Source organism: Plecotus auritus (genome assembly GCF_963455305.1).
Source record: "Plecotus auritus genome assembly, chromosome: 14".
In the NCBI taxonomy this organism is placed as follows: domain Eukaryota; kingdom Metazoa; phylum Chordata; class Mammalia; order Chiroptera; family Vespertilionidae; genus Plecotus; species Plecotus auritus.
Window position 1 is genome coordinate 4,759,255 of NC_137780.1, and position 16,061 is coordinate 4,775,315.

At 60.1% G+C, this 16,061-nt stretch overlaps 2 protein-coding genes across 4 annotated transcripts in view; one reads left to right on the forward strand and one right to left on the reverse strand.

Annotated features, from left to right (window-relative positions):
• The first annotated feature begins 2,334 nt into the window (after positions 1-2,334).
• Positions 2,335-6,996, forward strand: NTPCR (nucleoside-triphosphatase, cancer-related). Of its 2 annotated transcripts, XM_080651133.1 has the most exons (6): positions 2,335-2,468; positions 3,148-3,310; positions 4,175-4,268; positions 5,359-5,568; positions 6,437-6,480; positions 6,705-6,996. In XM_080651133.1, the coding sequence occupies exons 1-6, from the start codon at positions 2,435-2,437 to the stop codon at positions 6,769-6,771; spliced, it is 612 nt and encodes a 203-aa protein (XP_080507259.1). In that variant the 5' UTR covers positions 2,335-2,434; the 3' UTR covers positions 6,772-6,996. The 2 variants fall into 2 exon arrangements, with proteins under 2 accessions (XP_080507259.1, XP_080507260.1); XM_080651134.1 differs by having other exon boundaries at positions 6,437-6,996.
• Positions 6,997-7,730: 734 nt separating this feature from the next.
• The window catches only part of PCNX2 (pecanex 2), a 69,413-nt gene continuing 61,082 nt past the window's right edge, over positions 7,731-16,061 (reverse strand). The window contains exons 29-35 of one of the 2 annotated variants that reach the window (XR_013959600.1): positions 13,470-13,614; positions 12,817-13,047; positions 12,042-12,146; positions 11,872-11,946; positions 10,834-11,018; positions 9,593-10,041; positions 7,731-8,835 (exon numbers count right to left, since the gene is read on the reverse strand). Coding sequence is in view for 1 of the 2 variants with exons in the window: in XM_080650941.1 (XP_080507067.1) it covers positions 8,677-8,835; positions 9,593-10,041; positions 10,834-11,018; positions 11,872-12,146; positions 12,817-13,047; positions 13,470-13,614 (1,444 nt within the window). In the remaining variant the exon portion in view is untranslated. Of the gene's footprint in view, positions 8,836-9,592; positions 10,042-10,833; positions 11,019-11,871; positions 12,147-12,816; positions 13,048-13,469; positions 13,615-16,061 lie in introns of both variants that reach the window. The other variant, XM_080650941.1, reaches the window with a different exon arrangement.

A 16,061-nucleotide genomic window follows, 5' to 3' on the forward strand; every position in this document is an offset into this window, starting at 1 on the left:
GGGGATGGAGCCTGCAGTCCGGACGTGTGCCCTGACCAGGAATCGAACCATGACCTCCTGGTTCATAGGTCGACTGAGCCTGCAAAGTATTAAACGCTGAGCCCAATACACAATGGACTCCGTTTCTGAACTGGTATCAGAAGCTTCTGGTTTCAAAATGGAGACCACCCTGAGCTAGAGAAAAACATTTCATAAAAGTTACCTATCCGTTTACAACTTCTCCCCAAATTCCAAAGGCTTAGGGGGTTGGGAACGCAAGTCCCAGGACTTTAAGGGAGCCACACCGGCCGGACACATCAGCTGCTGTTGATTGCAGTTTGTATGGAGGTAAGAGAGGAACCTAGGGCCCTGCATTGCCAGCGATGCCTTATAAATGTTGCAGAAATGATGGTGATGGCTACACGGTACAAGTCTAAATGTTTGTAGATATTTCCTTTTTAAACAGCAAGAGACAGAGGCCACCTGACCGGTGTACACGGCAGGCCCTGGCGGTCCCATGGGGGCGCAAACCAATTAAGTTGTGCTCTCACTGAAATTGCTTTCTCAGCCAGGTCGGAGAATGATTGATCACAAGTCACGGGCTACACATGTTAGGCTGAAAGAGTTTGCAGGTAAATCTGGCCTGAGGCCACGGCCACTTCATCTCGCTGGCTCAGTGGTTGAATTAAGTGGTTGAATTAAGTGGCTTCCCCCTCACGTAGCCGCGTTGACTGGCTGCGTTAGGGGGAAGCCACTTAATTCTTGGCACGGGGAGATCCCCCAGCTGGGTCTTGCGGTTTTCCACGCTCAGGGCCTGTAGGAAGGAGGGGGAACTGGTCTTCATAGCAGAGCTGAAGTGGGGAGTCTGTCTAGTGAGCGTTCTCAACCCCTGTGGATGGTAGGAATCGCCAGTTTGTTTTTTGGCTGTTTTTTTTCAATTGCAGTTGACACTCAATATTACATTGGTTTCAGCGTAGTGGTTAAGACATTTACTAGTCCAGTGGTCGGCAAACTCATTAGTCAACAGAACCAAATATCAACGGTACAACGATTGAAATTTCTTTTGAGAGCCGAAAACCGACTTCTGCGCATGGGCTACGAAGTTTCGATCGCACTGTATGTGCGCGCCCGCACGTGGTATTTTGTGGAAGAGCCACACTCAAGGGGCCAAAGAGCCGCATGTGGCTCGCGAGCCACGGTTTGCCGACCACTGTACTAGTACATACCTTACAAAGTGATCGCACCTGGCAGCATACATCGTTATGACAGTTTTACTGGCTATAGTCCCTAGGGCTTAGGCCCATGGTGGGCAAACGGCGGCTCGCGAGCCACATGCGGCTCTTTGGCCCCTTGAGTGTGGTTCTTCCACAAAATACCATGGCCTGGGCGAGTCTATTTTGAAGAAGTGGCATTAGAAGAAGTTTAAGTTTAAAACATTTGGCTCTCCAAAGAAATTTCAATCGTTGTACTGTTGATATTTGGCTCTGTGGACTAATGAGTTTGCCGACCACTGGCCTAGGCTGTACTTTTACTAGTGCATCCCCATGACTGTTTTGTAACTGCCATTCTGTACTTCACGATCCCAGCACCTTCTTCACCCAGTCCCCAAACTCCCTCCACTCTTGCCTGGGGGGTGTTGTTGTTGTTAGTGAATACATTGATTTCAGAGAGGAAGAGAGGAAGGGAGAGGAAGGGAGATAGAAGCATCATGAGGAGAGAGAATCATGTACCGGCTGCCTCCTTGCACCCACACTGGGGATCCAGTCCACAACCCCGGCATGTGCCCTGACCGGAATCGAACCGTGACCTCCTGGTTCATAGGTCATCGCTCAACCACTGAGCCAAGGCCGGATGGGCTTGCCAGGGAGTTTTGAACAAAGAAGACCCAGGTGCTCAGGACTCGCCAGGACCAATTACTCTGACTCCGTGCAGGTGCAGCCAGGTCATCTCACTTTGCAGCTGCGGCTGCCAATGCGGGGCAGGCGGTGGGAACCCTTGGCAAGGCCTCCTCCTGAGCAAGCTGCCAGGACCCATGCCCCTTCAGGGCTGTCCCCCAGCCCGGGGGACCGCAGCCCCCAGCGTCGGGATGTGCAGCCCGCAGGCGCGATCCCAGGGCAGCATTCGGCGCCGGCACTCGCACCCCCCACGCACGTCTCCTTGCAAATACCCCACGCGAGCCCAGCACCGAGGCTGGGGCACAGGCACGCGCACAAGGCGGGACCACCGCCCTCCCAGCCCCGCCTGCGCACCCTGAGCCCCAAGCCTGAGGACGCATGCGCAGACCGAGGCCCGGGAGCGGGGAGGGCGCGGAGGGCGCCTGCGCAGCGAGGGGCGGTGCTTCCGGCCGGCGGAGGTGGGGCCTGCGCACGTGGTGGGCGGGACTTAGGCCGCGACCCGTTCCCGGAGTGCGTCCGTGACCCCGAACCCGGCCGTGACCCCCTCTCCGGCGTACTGTATGGCCCGGCACGTGTTTCTCACGGGCCCCCCAGGTAACCCCGCCTAGTCTCCGCCTCCCGGAGGCTGAGGGGTGCGCGTTGGGGCGCGCGCGGGGAGAGGGCGCGCGGGGGGGGGGGTGTGCGCATGGGCGAGTGTGGGGTGCACATAGAGGCGTGTGGGATGGTGGGGGTGTGCGCATGGGGCGCGTGGGGTGGGGTGCACATAGAGGCACTCGCGGGGAGCGGGCGCGCAGGGAGGGGGTGAGCGGGGGGAGTGCGCAAAGGGGCGTGTGGGGTGGTGGGGGTGCGCATGGGGCGCGTGGGGTGGGGTGCACATAGAGGCGCTCGCGGGGAGCGGGCGCGCAGGGAGGGGGTGAGCGGGAGGGAGGGGGTGAGCGGGAGGGAGGGGGTGAGCGGGAGGGAGGGGGTGAGCGGGAGGGAGGGGGTGAGCGGGGGGAGTGCGCAAAGGGGCGTGTGGGGTGGTGGGGGTGCGAGGGGGGCGCGCGGGGGCTGCCGGCCTGGGAGCTGGCCATCTCCCTTCTCAGAGAGGGAACTTTTTATGGATTCTGTGAGCGCCCCACGTGGGTCTCCTTGGCACTTAGCATTTTTCCCAGGGTCAGCTGTCCCTCCTGGACCCACCTTGGAGGCTGTCTGGTCACGGGAGCCCACTCTGCCTGCGCACAGGGCAGGTCTGACAGCCAGGGACTCAGTGGGGTTTCCTTTCTTCCCTCAGGTGTTGGAAAAACAACTTTGATCCAGAAAGCCAGCGAGGTTTTAAAGTCCTCGGGGGTGCCCGTGGATGGGTTCTACACGCAAGAAGTCAGGCAAGGAGGGAGGAGGATAGGATTCGACGTGGTCACGTTGTCCGGCCTGCGGGGACCTTTGTCTAGAGTGGGGTACGGAGATTTCTTGTCCTCGGGTGTTGGTTTCTCCCTGGGCACAGGGTTGGGCCACGTGCTCTCTTCTACCTTGAAGAATCTTAGGCCCTTGGAATTCTTAGAGGAAGAAAACACGTTGAAGTCGTCACCTGAAAAAAAAAACCAGTATAAAAATACTGCATTTCCCTCAGAGCTTATTCCACGGGCTGGTAAGCCCTTCTCACATGTGATCCTAGTCCCGTTGGTTTCTCAGGATGCTTTCCAGGACCGGTCGGGGCCGCAGCACCCCGGAGCGTGGGGTTGGTCCCACCAGGCCCCTGGCTGATGGTGGGCACACTTAGTGGTAGCCCTGCTCTCAGCTCTGCACACTTCTGCTGTTCGTTTGTGTTTTTTTTTGTTTTGTTTTTTTATATTTTATTGATTTTTTACAGAGAGGAAGGGAGAGGGAGAGAGAGTTAGAAACATCGATCAGCTGCCTCCCGCACACCCCCTACCGGGATGTGCCAGCAACCAAGGTACATGCCCTTGACCGGAATCGAACCTGGGACCCTTCAGTCCGCAGGCCGACGCTCTATCCACTGAGCCAAACCAGTTAGGGCTGTTTGTTTGTTTTGAGAGAGAGAGAAGAAACATCGATCGTTTGCCTCCTGTACGCACCCTGACCAGGGATCAAACCCGAAACCTAGGTGTGTGCCCTGACCAGGAATTGAACCCCCAACCTTCTGATGCACTGGATGATGCTCCCATCCCTGAGCCACCTGGCCAGGGCTGTGGGTGGGTTTAAGGATGACGTAGCCTCATGGGAAGGTCAGAGGTCAGTGGGGTAGCCCACCACCAGAAACCCGTGCAGGGGCCTGTCAGCAGGACTCCCTGTCTCCCCAGGGCAGGGCCTCCGCCTGGAAAACGGGAGTGCCGGGTCGGGCAGTACGTGGTGGACCTGACCTCCTTCGAGCAGCTGGCGCTTCCGGTCTTGAACGTGAGTGTGGGTTCTGCTCCTGGAGCCCGTCTGTTGCGGTGCATTGTGGGAACTGCTGGCCCTGGACTGCGGGGGCTTTGCGCTTAAGGAGAGTCCCGTTTAGCATTTTATAGTTTAAAAGTCTTCAAGAGATCGAGCCTTCATTAGGATCCGCCACGTAATTTGCTGTCGCTCTGCAGTACAAATGAATTCCTTGTCATGTAAATTCAGCCCTGGTCCTGGGTGGGCAGGGGTTACACAAGGATGGGAATCCCAGGAGCTGGGGGTCATTGGGACTCCTGGCCCCACCCCTGTTCCTAGTGGGTTTTTTTAAAAGATAGTTTTATTTCAGAGAGGAAGGGAGAGGGAGAGAGAGAGAGAAACATCAATGAGAAGAGAGCATCATTGATCGGCTGCCTCCTGCACACCCCACACTGGGGATCAAGCCAAAAACCAGGCATGCGCCCTGACCGGGAATCGAACAGTGACCTCCTGGTTTATAGGTCGATGCTCAACCACAGAGCCTTGCCGGCCGGACCCTAGTGGGGTTTTCAAGGACATGGAGTAAAGACATCGGAAAGGGGATCCAGGATTTAAAGGGCACAACCCCGCTCACTTCTTTCTTTTAACCAAGACGCCTTTTCTTTTCATTTTTCCATCTTTCCACCGACCCTCGTGTTACAGATCATGAAACACACAGGCCTCTGCCTGCAGCACCTGCCTCCCGCTGGCAGACAGGGAGTCAGTCTCGTGCCACTCAAAATTGCAAAAGCAGAGGCGGGATTATTAAGAGGGGAGACCTGTCTCATTGCTCTAAGCCTCAGGCACTGGGTCCTGCCTGCTTTCTGGGTGTTTATAAACACACAGTGTGGCTACTCCTGGACCGTCCTGGGGGAGGACAAATTCCCCGGAGAACCAGGCTGGTCAGGAGTTGGGTTTTCTGGGCGGGATGGTCTCCAGGGCAGAGGAATTTGCAGCGACCTGTCCCGCGTGGACTGGGAGATGCTCCGTCCTCCAGGGCGTAGCTGACTCCCTGGTGCGATGTGGCTGAGTGACTGGGAGGGGCCCTGCTTAATGGGCCTTTGGTCCCAGTGACCGTCTGTCCTCCCAGGCAGGTGCCGGCAGCAGCCCGGGGCCGAGAGTGTGCGTCATCGACGAGGTGGGGAAGATGGAGCTCTTCAGCCAGCCCTTCGTGCAGGCCGTGCGGCAGACCCTGGCCGCCCCGGGGACCGTGGTCCTGGGCACCATCCCGGTCCCTAAAGGGAAACCGCTGGCCTTCGTGGAGGAAATCCGGAGCCGGGCGGACGTGCAGGTGTTCAGCGTGAGTACAGGCGCCTCCGCGGCTGCAGACGGAGTGAGTGGGTGACCTGAAAGCGCGGTGGCCCTCAGTAGACCTTGGCTTTGAACGGCCCTCCTTTTAGCTCTAGGACGGAGCGTGGGTAAGTCTCCCTTTCGAGGAATTTACCTCCACTCCCTGTGCAGACAGACCTCAGGGAGGCCTCGGGGCCCAGCTGGCCCTCCCAACTGAGGCTGGTTCTCAGACGGGGAAGCCTGGATGCTGAGGAGCCCACACCTCACATCTGGCTCTCACCTCGCATTTGGCTCACACCTCACATCTGGCTCACACCTCACATCTGGTTCACACCTCACATCTGGCTCACACCTCGCATCTGGTTCACACCTCACATCTGGCTCACACCTCACATCTGGCTCACACCTCACATCTGGCTCATCCTTGGGTTCCTGGGTCCTACTTCATAGCATACCTCACCCTTCCCGGTCTTGCGGGCTCTTCTTCTAGAACCAGCATGTCAAACTCAAAGGCTAACACAGGCCAAATAAACAAGGCATGCGGCCCGCGGGCCGTGAGTTTGACATGCTTGTTCTAGCCCAGCCGTGGGCAAACTACGGCCCGCGGGCCGGATCCGGCCCGTTCGGCTGTTCTATCCGGCCCGCGGAGCCGAAAGAGCGGAGGGTTCTCTTGCTCTCCCCTCCGCTCCTTTACTTTGAACTTATATTAGTTCACACAAACACTCCATCCATGCTTTTGTTCCGGCCCTCCGGTCCAGTTTACGAACCCATTGTGGCCCTCGAGTCAAAAAGTTTGCCCACCCCTGTTCTAGACCATGGACTGCCAGAGGCATGAAGGGAGGAAAGGGACTCTGAGGCCCTCCTGCTTCCTCCCGCAGGTCACCAAGGAAAACAGGAACCACCTCTTGCCGGATATTGTGAGGTGCGTGCAGAGCGGCGGGAAATGAGCTATGGGCTCTCTCGTCCGCCCGCCCGCCCGCCCAGCAGCAGCCCTGCCCGCGGGCGCTGGGCCCCTGTGGGCTTCCGCAGGGAAAGCCGGCAGCTGTTTCCCATAAAGGGTTCAGAGGGCGAGCGGGCCTGAACGCTGGCCTGCGCAGGACTGGTCACGGCCATGCGTACCACGCGGGCTGTTTATTTCCTCTGCAGTCGTGCGTCTGATTGGGGTGAATTCCGAGATGAGGAAGGTTTCCGCACCCCTTGGGATCCCATGTGAAGCTGGTGAATGTGTGGGGGGCGGGGGGTGCTGCCTCGGCCGTTCTGCACTTCACGGACGTGAATCCCTCCCAGGTGTGTCTGCATCTCTGCAGCCTGAAGGGAGAAGTTATTTGATTTTTAAAAAGGATTATTTTGAAAGAGGAGCATTTCAGGCCCCCCCCCCACCATCTTTTACTGTTTACCTGTTTGCTTATTACTTCATGAAATAAAAAGGAGCGTGATGGTTGCAGACACGGGGGTCCTTGTGTGGAGGGATGCACAGCGTGGAGCGGGCACCTTGGTGCGCGGGGGGTGTGGGTGGGGTCAGGGGTCAGACCAGGGCTCCACTTGGGCCAGGTCCTTAAACCTTTCTGTGCCTCACTCCCCGCCCTGAAAACGGGGAAATGTGTCGTCACGGGGCGGCTGTGGCCACTGTGCAAGGGACCCCCCATGACCCCTGCTTGGTCCCCCGGGGAGCCCAGGGCCAGGCTGGGCTGTCAGATGGCGGTGGAGAGTGAGGGACAGCCCGCAGCCGGCATGGAGGAGACACTGACCCCCGGAATCGGAGGGTAACACTGCCCTGGAGTGGTCAGTGCACTGGTGTGATTCAGTTCCGTGTGTTTAGGTGATTTCTGGTGAAGATCTAGGAATTTCTAGGATGTTTTTAGCAATCAGCATTAGCTACGAACCTGGCCAGCTGGGTGTGTTAATGCTGGGTGTGCAGGGAGGAACTGGGTAGACCGTTTTCGCTTTAAGCGTTTCTAAGTATTGCTCTTCCGAAGGGAGGTTCCCGGGTGAGTGATGGGTCCCTCAGGGCGTGGGACCCTCCCCTCCAGCGGCTTCCTGCCGTCCTGCCGCTCGGCCCTGGGGCACAGGGTGGGGAAAGTCCCAGATCGGCCCCAATGCTCCTCCCAGGAAAGGACTCATTTTAAGAAATGACAACAGTTTTGGCAGAACGCAAAGAACTGGAAACAGCAGTAACTATAAACCCTTTAATTCCAAAAATAGGCGTGTGCAGGTGGCCCGGGACCCGGTGGGGACTCCTTGGCCTGGGGAACAAGCGTGCGTCCCTTGAGGACCGGGCCTGACTGCCTTTGGGACGCCGCGTCCCTCCCCGACGGTGTCCCACGTCCAGCTCTTTCGCGGGGATATGGCTGTCACACGGGGCCGTGGACATGGCTGCATGCATGTCACCGGTTCACACGCACCTAACATCGGCGTGAACGCGACAGAGCAGTGAGAGTGTCTGCGCGGACGTGACCTCAGCGCCTGGGCCCGTGGCTGGTGGTCTGTGCGCGGACGTGACCTCAGCGCCTGGGCCCGTGGCTGGTGGTCTGTGCGCGGACGTGACCTCAGCGCCTGGGCCCGTGGCTGGTGGTCTGTGCGTGGACGTGACCTCAGCGCCTGGGCCCGTGGCTGGTCTGTGCGTGGACGTGACCTCAGCGCCTGGGCCCGTGGCTGGTGGTCTGTGCGTGGACGTGACCTCAGCGCCTGGGACCGTGGCGGGCAAGGTGCGGGTGGCCGCTGGTCACTCTTTCTCGGTGGCGGGCGCGTGTGGAAGGTCAGCTGGTCAGCATGCGGGTGTTGGGTTTCCGTCGGGTGCAGCGTGGCGGATGGGCTCTACCCTGGCTGTTTGAAGGTGACGCGTGGCTTTCGTTTGAATCCACATTCTGGAGTTTTGCGCCTCCTTCCCGCTGCGCGGCAGTGGGCGGGAGGCCTGGTCCACTGGTTTGGTCCATCGTGCGAGAGACTTCAAGAACCTGAGATCAAGTTAATTTCCACCCCAGCTCCCACTCGTCCACAGGGAGGGCTGATGTGGGTGACAGTGTTGGCTTCTTTTAGTTTTGGGGGGAGCAGAAGGGAGAAAAAGGAAGGCGGAGCCGTGGGGGACTCGGTCTCTCCCACTGCGGGGCCCCTCCTGGCCCTACTGCTCGTCCGAGGCGCTGTGCTGGGAGGCCGTGTCGTCCAGGCCCATGTCCTCCTGGCTGGCTCTCCTGCAGACGACGCCAGGGCCCGCGGCCAGGCGCCCACGAAGCTGCCCCTGCTCGGCGGCCTCGGTGGGGTCACACGGCTCGGAGAAGTGCTTCCGGAGAGAAAAGGGATGCAGATGGCTCAGCAAACAGGCACGGCCACTGCCAACTCCCGCGCGATGCTGCCCGCCCCAACCTGCTGACCGCCAGCTGCAGGGGTGAGTGCAGGTGCCCACGCCTGTCCCCAAGGGGGGGGAGGGGGGCCTCATCCACCTCCAGTAACTGCCCCGGACCGTGAAGGAGCCTGGGAGCCTACAGCCTGACATGGATGTGCGTACCCCATGTCTCCCAGGTGCCCCGACGCCTCCCGTGGGCCCCCCTGCCCCGGGACAGGAGAGCGCGGCTGGGTGCCGGGCACGCGTCTCTGCAGCTGGCTGGAACCCTGGCTGAGCGACAGTCCCTTGGGGGAAGTCCTCGGAACTCTCTCTAAAGTGTAAACAGACAAGTAGGCGGCTGCTCAGCACTGAGCCAACCTCGCGTGGGAATCGGTGGCGATGGGACCCAGTGCTGACATGTGCCTGCCTGTCCCCTACCCCGTCCCTCAGGCAGGGAGTGATGGCCCCTGCTCCCACTGCCGGATGAGGGGGGACATCCCCACGTCCGCGCAGGCTCAGCGGGACTGAGCTGTGATATCCGCCTGCCTGTCGTCACCCGCAGGCCGTGTGCTCACGTTTTGTCAGCCTCAGCGTGGCTGACGCCTCCTGTCTGACCTGTCACCTGTCACTATGGGGCGGAGAAGGGGGTCTGGGGCAGCGGGACGGGCCACCAGCCAGGATCCCTGCCCACCCTGGCCCCCTGGGCGCCCCTTACCCTGGTGGCCTGGCCGGCAGCCCTGGCCGAGGGGCCGAGCGCCAGGTTGACGCTGCTGGAGGATTGCGTGTCGCTGGTGGTGCCCCCCTCGGCGGCCGAGAGCCCCGAGATGACGAGGGCGCTGGAGAAGCTCCTCTTGCCGAAGAGGAAGCTGAGGGTGGAGCTGCTGGAGGAGCCCAGGCTGGACCGGACCAGGGCCTCCGCCCGCTCACGCACGCCCAGGTGGCCGGTGGCGGTGGCGGGCGGGGGCTGCGAGTGCAGGGACGCGGCCGAGGCGCGCAGGGAGAGCCGGCTGCCCTCGAGCCGGGGGGCCAGGCCGTGGGCCGACGAGGACGTGGGGAGGAAGGCCTGGCGGCTCTCCAGGATTGGGCCTGACGAGCTCAGGAAGGGCGGCCTTGGGCTCAGCGCCCCGTGGGCCTGGACAGACTGGCTCCTGCCCTTCCTCTGGCCTTTAAAGGAAAGCAGCGTGGGTTGGCAGGCGGTGGGCACCCTGCTCTGCCAGGGCCCCACGGAGGTCTCCCTGAGAGCCGCAGGCTGACCCAGGATGCCCGCAGCCCCAAGGCTGGCAGGAAGCATGGGTGGGGGCAGCGGGCAGGAGGAGGGACCCGCCCCCTTTGTCAGGACTTTCCTGGCTTTGACACGAAAGTCGCCCGTTCCTGGGAGTCCTGGTCCGACATGCCAGCAGCGTCACTCACCCTCGGTCACTAACCCCGTTTTGTGGCCGTGCCAGGGCCGAGGCGCCTGTGCCTCCCACACGCAGCGACAGGGAACCATGAGAGGGCCCCTCCCCCACGGAGTTGCCTGGCCCTCAGGCCTGGGGTTACCCTCGCTGGGGGGAGCGTGGCCGTCTGGTGTGGGGGTCTCACGGGGCCAGGCCCCGCTGCAGAGTCCCTACCGACTAGTTAGACAAGTTCCTCTCGCAGAGGAAGCAGAGGGAGGAAGGGGGAGCCCGCGAGGGAGAACGGGACAGCGGTGTCCGTTTATCCGGAGCCGGGCGGGGCCAGGCATCTGCTGTGCTTTATGCTTGTGCCCCGGAGGCTTGGCCGTCAGGGCAGGTCCCTGCTGCTGCCGCTGAGGGAGGACACCCGGTGCCCAGCGCATTCCAGAGAGACATTCTGAGCCTCTCTCAGCAACACGGGCCCTGGGGGGTCACGGGGACCCTGGACCTCTCAGCAACATGGGCCCTGGGGGGGTCACGGGGTCCCCCAGCCTCTCTCAGCAACACGGGCTGCTGCACCCACCTGTGTTCCGTGTCCCTTCCCGGGGTGACCATTGGTGGGTCCCCTCTTTTCTGGGCTGCTCCGTGCCGCCCTCCTGGCTGCCCCCACTCGGGGCGCTGCTGCCGCCTGCAGACGGGGCCCCCCCTCCATTCCCGTCCTCAATGTTGCCGCCTGCACGCTGCTCAGCATGGCAGTCCTTGCGCATCCTGTGATGGAGAGACGCTGCCGGGGTTCTTTCTCCCCAGGACGTTCTAACATCCCCAACGCCCCCACCCACGTCCACACCAGGAGGAGCCGCACGCCTGGGCGGCAGGCAGAGAGAGGGCTCTGGTCCCCAGACCTCAGTCTAATGAAGGAAACCCCCACACCCGGACCCGTGAGCTCCGGCCTCAACCTTCCACAGAACCTCAGCTCTGAGCCGGAGAAGGACACGGGCCACATTCAGACAGAACTTCCTAGAATTCCCCCCAGCTAACCAGGGACTGCCCAGCTGGCGTGGCTCAGTGGTGGAGTGTTGACCTATGAACCAGGAAGTCATGGTCATATTCCAGGTCAGGGCACATGCCCGGGTTGCGGGCTCGGTCCCCAGTAGGGGGCGTGAAGGAGGCAGCCAGTTGATGATCCTCTCATCGTTGATGTTTGTCTCCCTCTCTCTCCCTCTCTGAAATCAATAAAAATAGATGAAAACACAAAAAAACAACAACCAGTGACTGACAGAATCAGGGGAGGAGACTGATTGAGAGGTGAGTGCTGGGGGTCCCAGGCCTGGTGCCTGTGGCAGGTGTGGGTCCTAAGGACCCCGAACCTCTGCCGCTGCGAGCGCTCACGCAGGCGCTCAGCGTGGGGACGCGGGAGGAAACAGACGCCCCTCTGGCTGAGCTGCTCGCCGACCAGCCCTGCGGCTGCTGATGGCGATGCGCGATCTGCAGGTGGCACGTGGGGATGGTGGTTGTAACCACACGAGAACGTGGCCGTGGCCGTGAAATTCCAGCTGGAAGCCGAGCTCCCGTGCCGGCCCCCTCTCCGGCGTCCCGGTGATGGCGTGGGGCCGGGACCTACCTGAGCCACTTGGTCCGGAACCAGGCCCTGATGCTGTCCAGCGTGACGGGGCCGCACCAGAGGCCCCTCAGCTGCCTGTGGGTGCCCAGGTAGGAGGTGGTCAGCGGGGAGACGTACATGGGGTAGCCCAGGGGCTGGTCGCAGGAGGAGCAGATGAGGTTGCGCAGCACCTGCCGGTTGTTCTGGATGCTGCCGCGCTCCGGGTTGCGGTTGCGCAGGAAGATGAGCTCCTGCTGCTGCCCGGCCCACAGGCCCCGCACGCACTCCTTGTTCACCTGCGGGCGGGAGGAGGGGGCAGAGCAGGTGGAGGGGGCTCCGTCCCAGAGCAGGGCCCCGGTTTGATACCCATGATGCACCGCTTTGGCCAGAGCTGTCTGTGCCCGGGCACCGTGGCAGGCCTGCCCGGGGAGCGATGCTACTCGGGGCAAACGCGGAGCAAAGGAGAGGAGGCGAGTGTGTGTTGTGGCCGGTGGCTGGAAGCTCATGAAAGGAAGAGCCCTTGAGAAGGAAGTTCTCGGGCCCAGAAGTAGTTCTGAGAGAAAGATCTGGAATTTTTAGAGGATTAGAAAGTCTTTTCTCCCATCTTAGAGAAAGAGAGGGGGTGGGGGAGATAGAAACATCGATGATGAGAGAGAATCATGGATCGGCTGCCTCCTGCACGCCCCCCACTGGGGATCGAGCCCACAGCCCAGGCAACTGCCCTGACCGGGAATCAAACCTTGACCTCCTGGTTCATAGGTCAACGCTCAACCACTGAGCCACGCTGGCCGGGCTTTAAAAACAGGTAGATGTGCCTCTACCGGGACTTGCCGAAGCCCTCGCCTGCGCACTGGTCATCGGAGGCGGCAGCGGCCGCTCTGAGACGCCGTCAGTGAACAGCCGTCCGTGCCAGCCCCTCCTGCTGCTCACACCCCCGGGCCCGGCAGCCGGGACCCTGCTCGGTACCTTGATCACCTTGAAGCTGAGGAAGCTCCGGTGCAGCATGATGACCTTGTACTCGTCGGCGCCCTCGTCCACCACGTGCCGCAGGGTGAGCAGCTCCGCCCTGTTGGCGAGCACCGCGCCCCGCCAGGCCGGGTCGCCCTCATGGCAGATGACCACCGTCTGCTCGAAGGACCGGATGGCCTCGAAGAGGACCGCGGGGTCCTCATACTCGTCGGGGCAGGTGAACTGGTCCTGGGGGGAGGATGAGGCTGAGGCTGAGGCTGGGGGACACGGCCAGGACCCCTGCGGCTGGTCCACTCCCAGGCCTCACCCCTGCTCTTTGGACCCTGAGCTGGACAGAGGACGCCTCGTCCCACCGTCCCAACCGCTGGACCTGCCTGGCTCACGTTCCTGGGACTTTCCAGGATCGTGGGGGCACCTCTGGTGGGTCCTCTTCTCTAGCCAACTCCCCCCCCATCCTCGTCAGCATCCCCACCCTAACCGCTCTGTAGGGCAACCTGCGCTGGCCCGGTCAGGAGCGTGCGGGCTGCCTAGGTGCTCCGTCCCCGAGTCACAAACCCCCTCGTGAATGTCGCGCCGAGGAAGGGGACCGCGTTCTCAGAGCTGAATTCCTCTCATACAGCTTCAGGCTGGTCCTAAAGAAGGGTGCTGACCTGGTGGAGCTTGAGGGCCATCCTGATGGCCGGGGCCACCACCTTCTGCAGCAGGTCCATGTCGGCGAACACCCACTCGTCCCGGGCGGCGACCCTGAAGTCGCCCTTGAAGAGGGCGTGGAGGCCGTGCAGGAAGGAGTCCAGGCTGCAAGACAGGATTTCTCAAGGCGTGTCCGTCAGAGCTGCGTCACGGTCAAGTCAGAATGTGTCCCAGCGAACGAAGCAGAGCTGTGCCTGTGCTGGGCTGCCGTGCAAGGCTAACCTGGGAGTCAGTGTTCCAAGTCCCCTGGTATTTTTTCTCATTGGTTTTGAGAGCGAGAGGAAGGGAGAGGGAGAGGGAGAGAAACCTCGATGTGAGAGTGAAACATCTATCACCTGCCTCCTGCAGGCCCCACACGGGGCATAGAGCCTGCAACCCGGGCCTGTGCCCTGACCAGGAAACGGACCAGCCACCCTTCCGTGCACAGGACGACGCTCAGCCACCTGAGCCGCACCTGCCAGGGCAATCATCTGTCGTTCTTTCACATTAAACATGTGAGAATAACTCGTTAGGTCGCATGGGTACACCTAAGGGCACACTTCTGATTTTAAAGTCACACAAGAATGCGGTACACACACACACACACACACACACACACAGCCGCTCATGCTTTCCACATAACTATACTAACCACATAAGCGAACTGAATCCACTGTTACAGAAAAAATAATATATCATGACCAATCCTGAGCTTATCTCAGGATTGTAAGGATGTGGGAAACGGTTAAACATTTCATTCATAGATTTAAGGAGAAGAATATCACCAGAATGTGTGCCCCAGATTTTGAAAGACTTCACATTCTTTCCTGATAATATCATAACATGAGAATTATGTTAGATTTCTCTGTGAATTATGTTAGGTTTCTCTGTGAATTGCCTGCCCACTTCTGTGCTCTACCCATTTTTGTTAGATAACTGATTTTTAGAGGAAGAGAGGCTGGGTGCGGGAGATAGAAACATCAATGATGAGAGAGAATCATGGATTGGTTGCCTCCTGCACGCCCCCCACTGGGGATCAAGCCCACAGCCCGGGCAACTGCCCTGACCAGGAATGGAACCCTGACCTCCTGGTTCATAGGTCAACGCTCAACCACTGAGCCACGCTGGCCGGGCTTTAAAAACAAGTAGATGTGCCTCTACCGGGACTTGCCGAAGCCCTCGCCTGCGCACTGGTCATCGGAGGCGGGAGCGGCCGCTCTGAGACTCGTGTCAGTGAACAGCCATCCGTGCCAGCCCCCTCCTGCTGCTCACACCCCCGGGCCCGGCAGCCGGGGCCCTGCTCGGTACCTGAGGAAGCTCCGGTGCAGCTCCTAAAAATCAGTGTCTAACAAAAATGGGTAGCGCACAGAAGTGGGCAGGCAATTCACAGAGAAAATGTGATAGACCGATAAACATGTAGGAAGAGTCTTACTTAAGCCCTCACTAGTAATGCTGGAAATACAGATGAAGAAAGATGGGAGACACAGGATCTTACCCACGTGACTAGGAAACGAGAAGGCTGACCTGCCCAGTGTCCGTGCGGCTGCGACACAGCACCCTTGGAGAGCGTCCGAACTGGGGCAGCCTTTTTGGGGACCACTTTTGCTGGATCTCTTAAAATGACGCTTAGAAATCCTTTGAGCTCTGGAATCAATTTTTTGCAAGCCCACCCATGCACTGAACTCTAGCGTGTGAAATGCAGGGCACAGCTGTTGGGTTGAAGCAGAGGTGGGGGGCTCCAGCCTCCCTCACACGGTGGGTGTCCCACCCCCAGGATCTACCCAGGAAGTCAGAACCTCAGGGATCCGAACCCTGGCCTGGGGCAACGTGGACAATCAGTTACCTCCTGCAAGTCACCACTGCACTGAGAATGCGGGGCAGGGCTTACAGGGGTGGGGCCCCTGGAAAGCAAGCCTCCCCCCAAACCACTGCATGGCTCCCAGATTTATCCCTCCCCCCAAACCACTGTGTCGCTCCCAGATTGATCTCATCGCCGCGTTTGGAACAAGCGGGCTGTCACAGAGTATTAGGAGCTGTTTGAAACCCCGGAAATCCCATCAAAACAAGGCTTGGAAAGCAGCTGGAACGCATGGTCCTTAATCAGGGAAAATAAATAAAGCCGGGCAAGCAAGGAACACCTGGTCGGGGATCTCGGCGGAAGCCACGCCAAGAGCCGGCTCGAGGAAGCCTGGGGAAATCGCTTAGCTAAGCCTGCTAGAGCGAAACCTCCGCGGCCTTTTGTTTGCAATTTGTACAGGAAATTGGAAATTTCTAGAAACCTTCGAAGTGAGCGAGATGCAGATCATGGCCTGGGTGCTGTGACTCGAGCCGTGACCCCCGTGAATGCAAGGTCCAGGGCTCCCCTGTGAGGCGGAGATCAGACCTGAGTGACAGGGCGAGAGGCCGAAAGGGTCAGGGGAGCTTCATTTTGCTTTTGTTCTTTAAGAAGAGAAACTTTGGCTGTTTTCACGCGGAGAGAGCGGGGCCCGTAGAAAGAGTTCACAAGCAGCAGGGGCCTCCCATTCATCAAGGCCCCCCGCCAGGCAGAGCGGGGTGCAGACAGGAGCAGGGAC

Coding starts and splice junctions, on each gene's coding strand:
- NTPCR (XM_080651133.1), top strand. CDS start 2,435: ATGGCCCGGCACGTGTTTCTCACGGGCCCCCCAG. Junction 2,469..3,147: donor GTTTCTCACGGGCCCCCCAG/GTAACCCCGCCT, acceptor TTCTTCCCTCAG/GTGTTGGAAAAACAACTTTG. Junction 3,311..4,174: donor GGACCTTTGTCTAGAGTGGG/GTACGGAGATTT, acceptor CTGTCTCCCCAG/GGCAGGGCCTCCGCCTGGAA.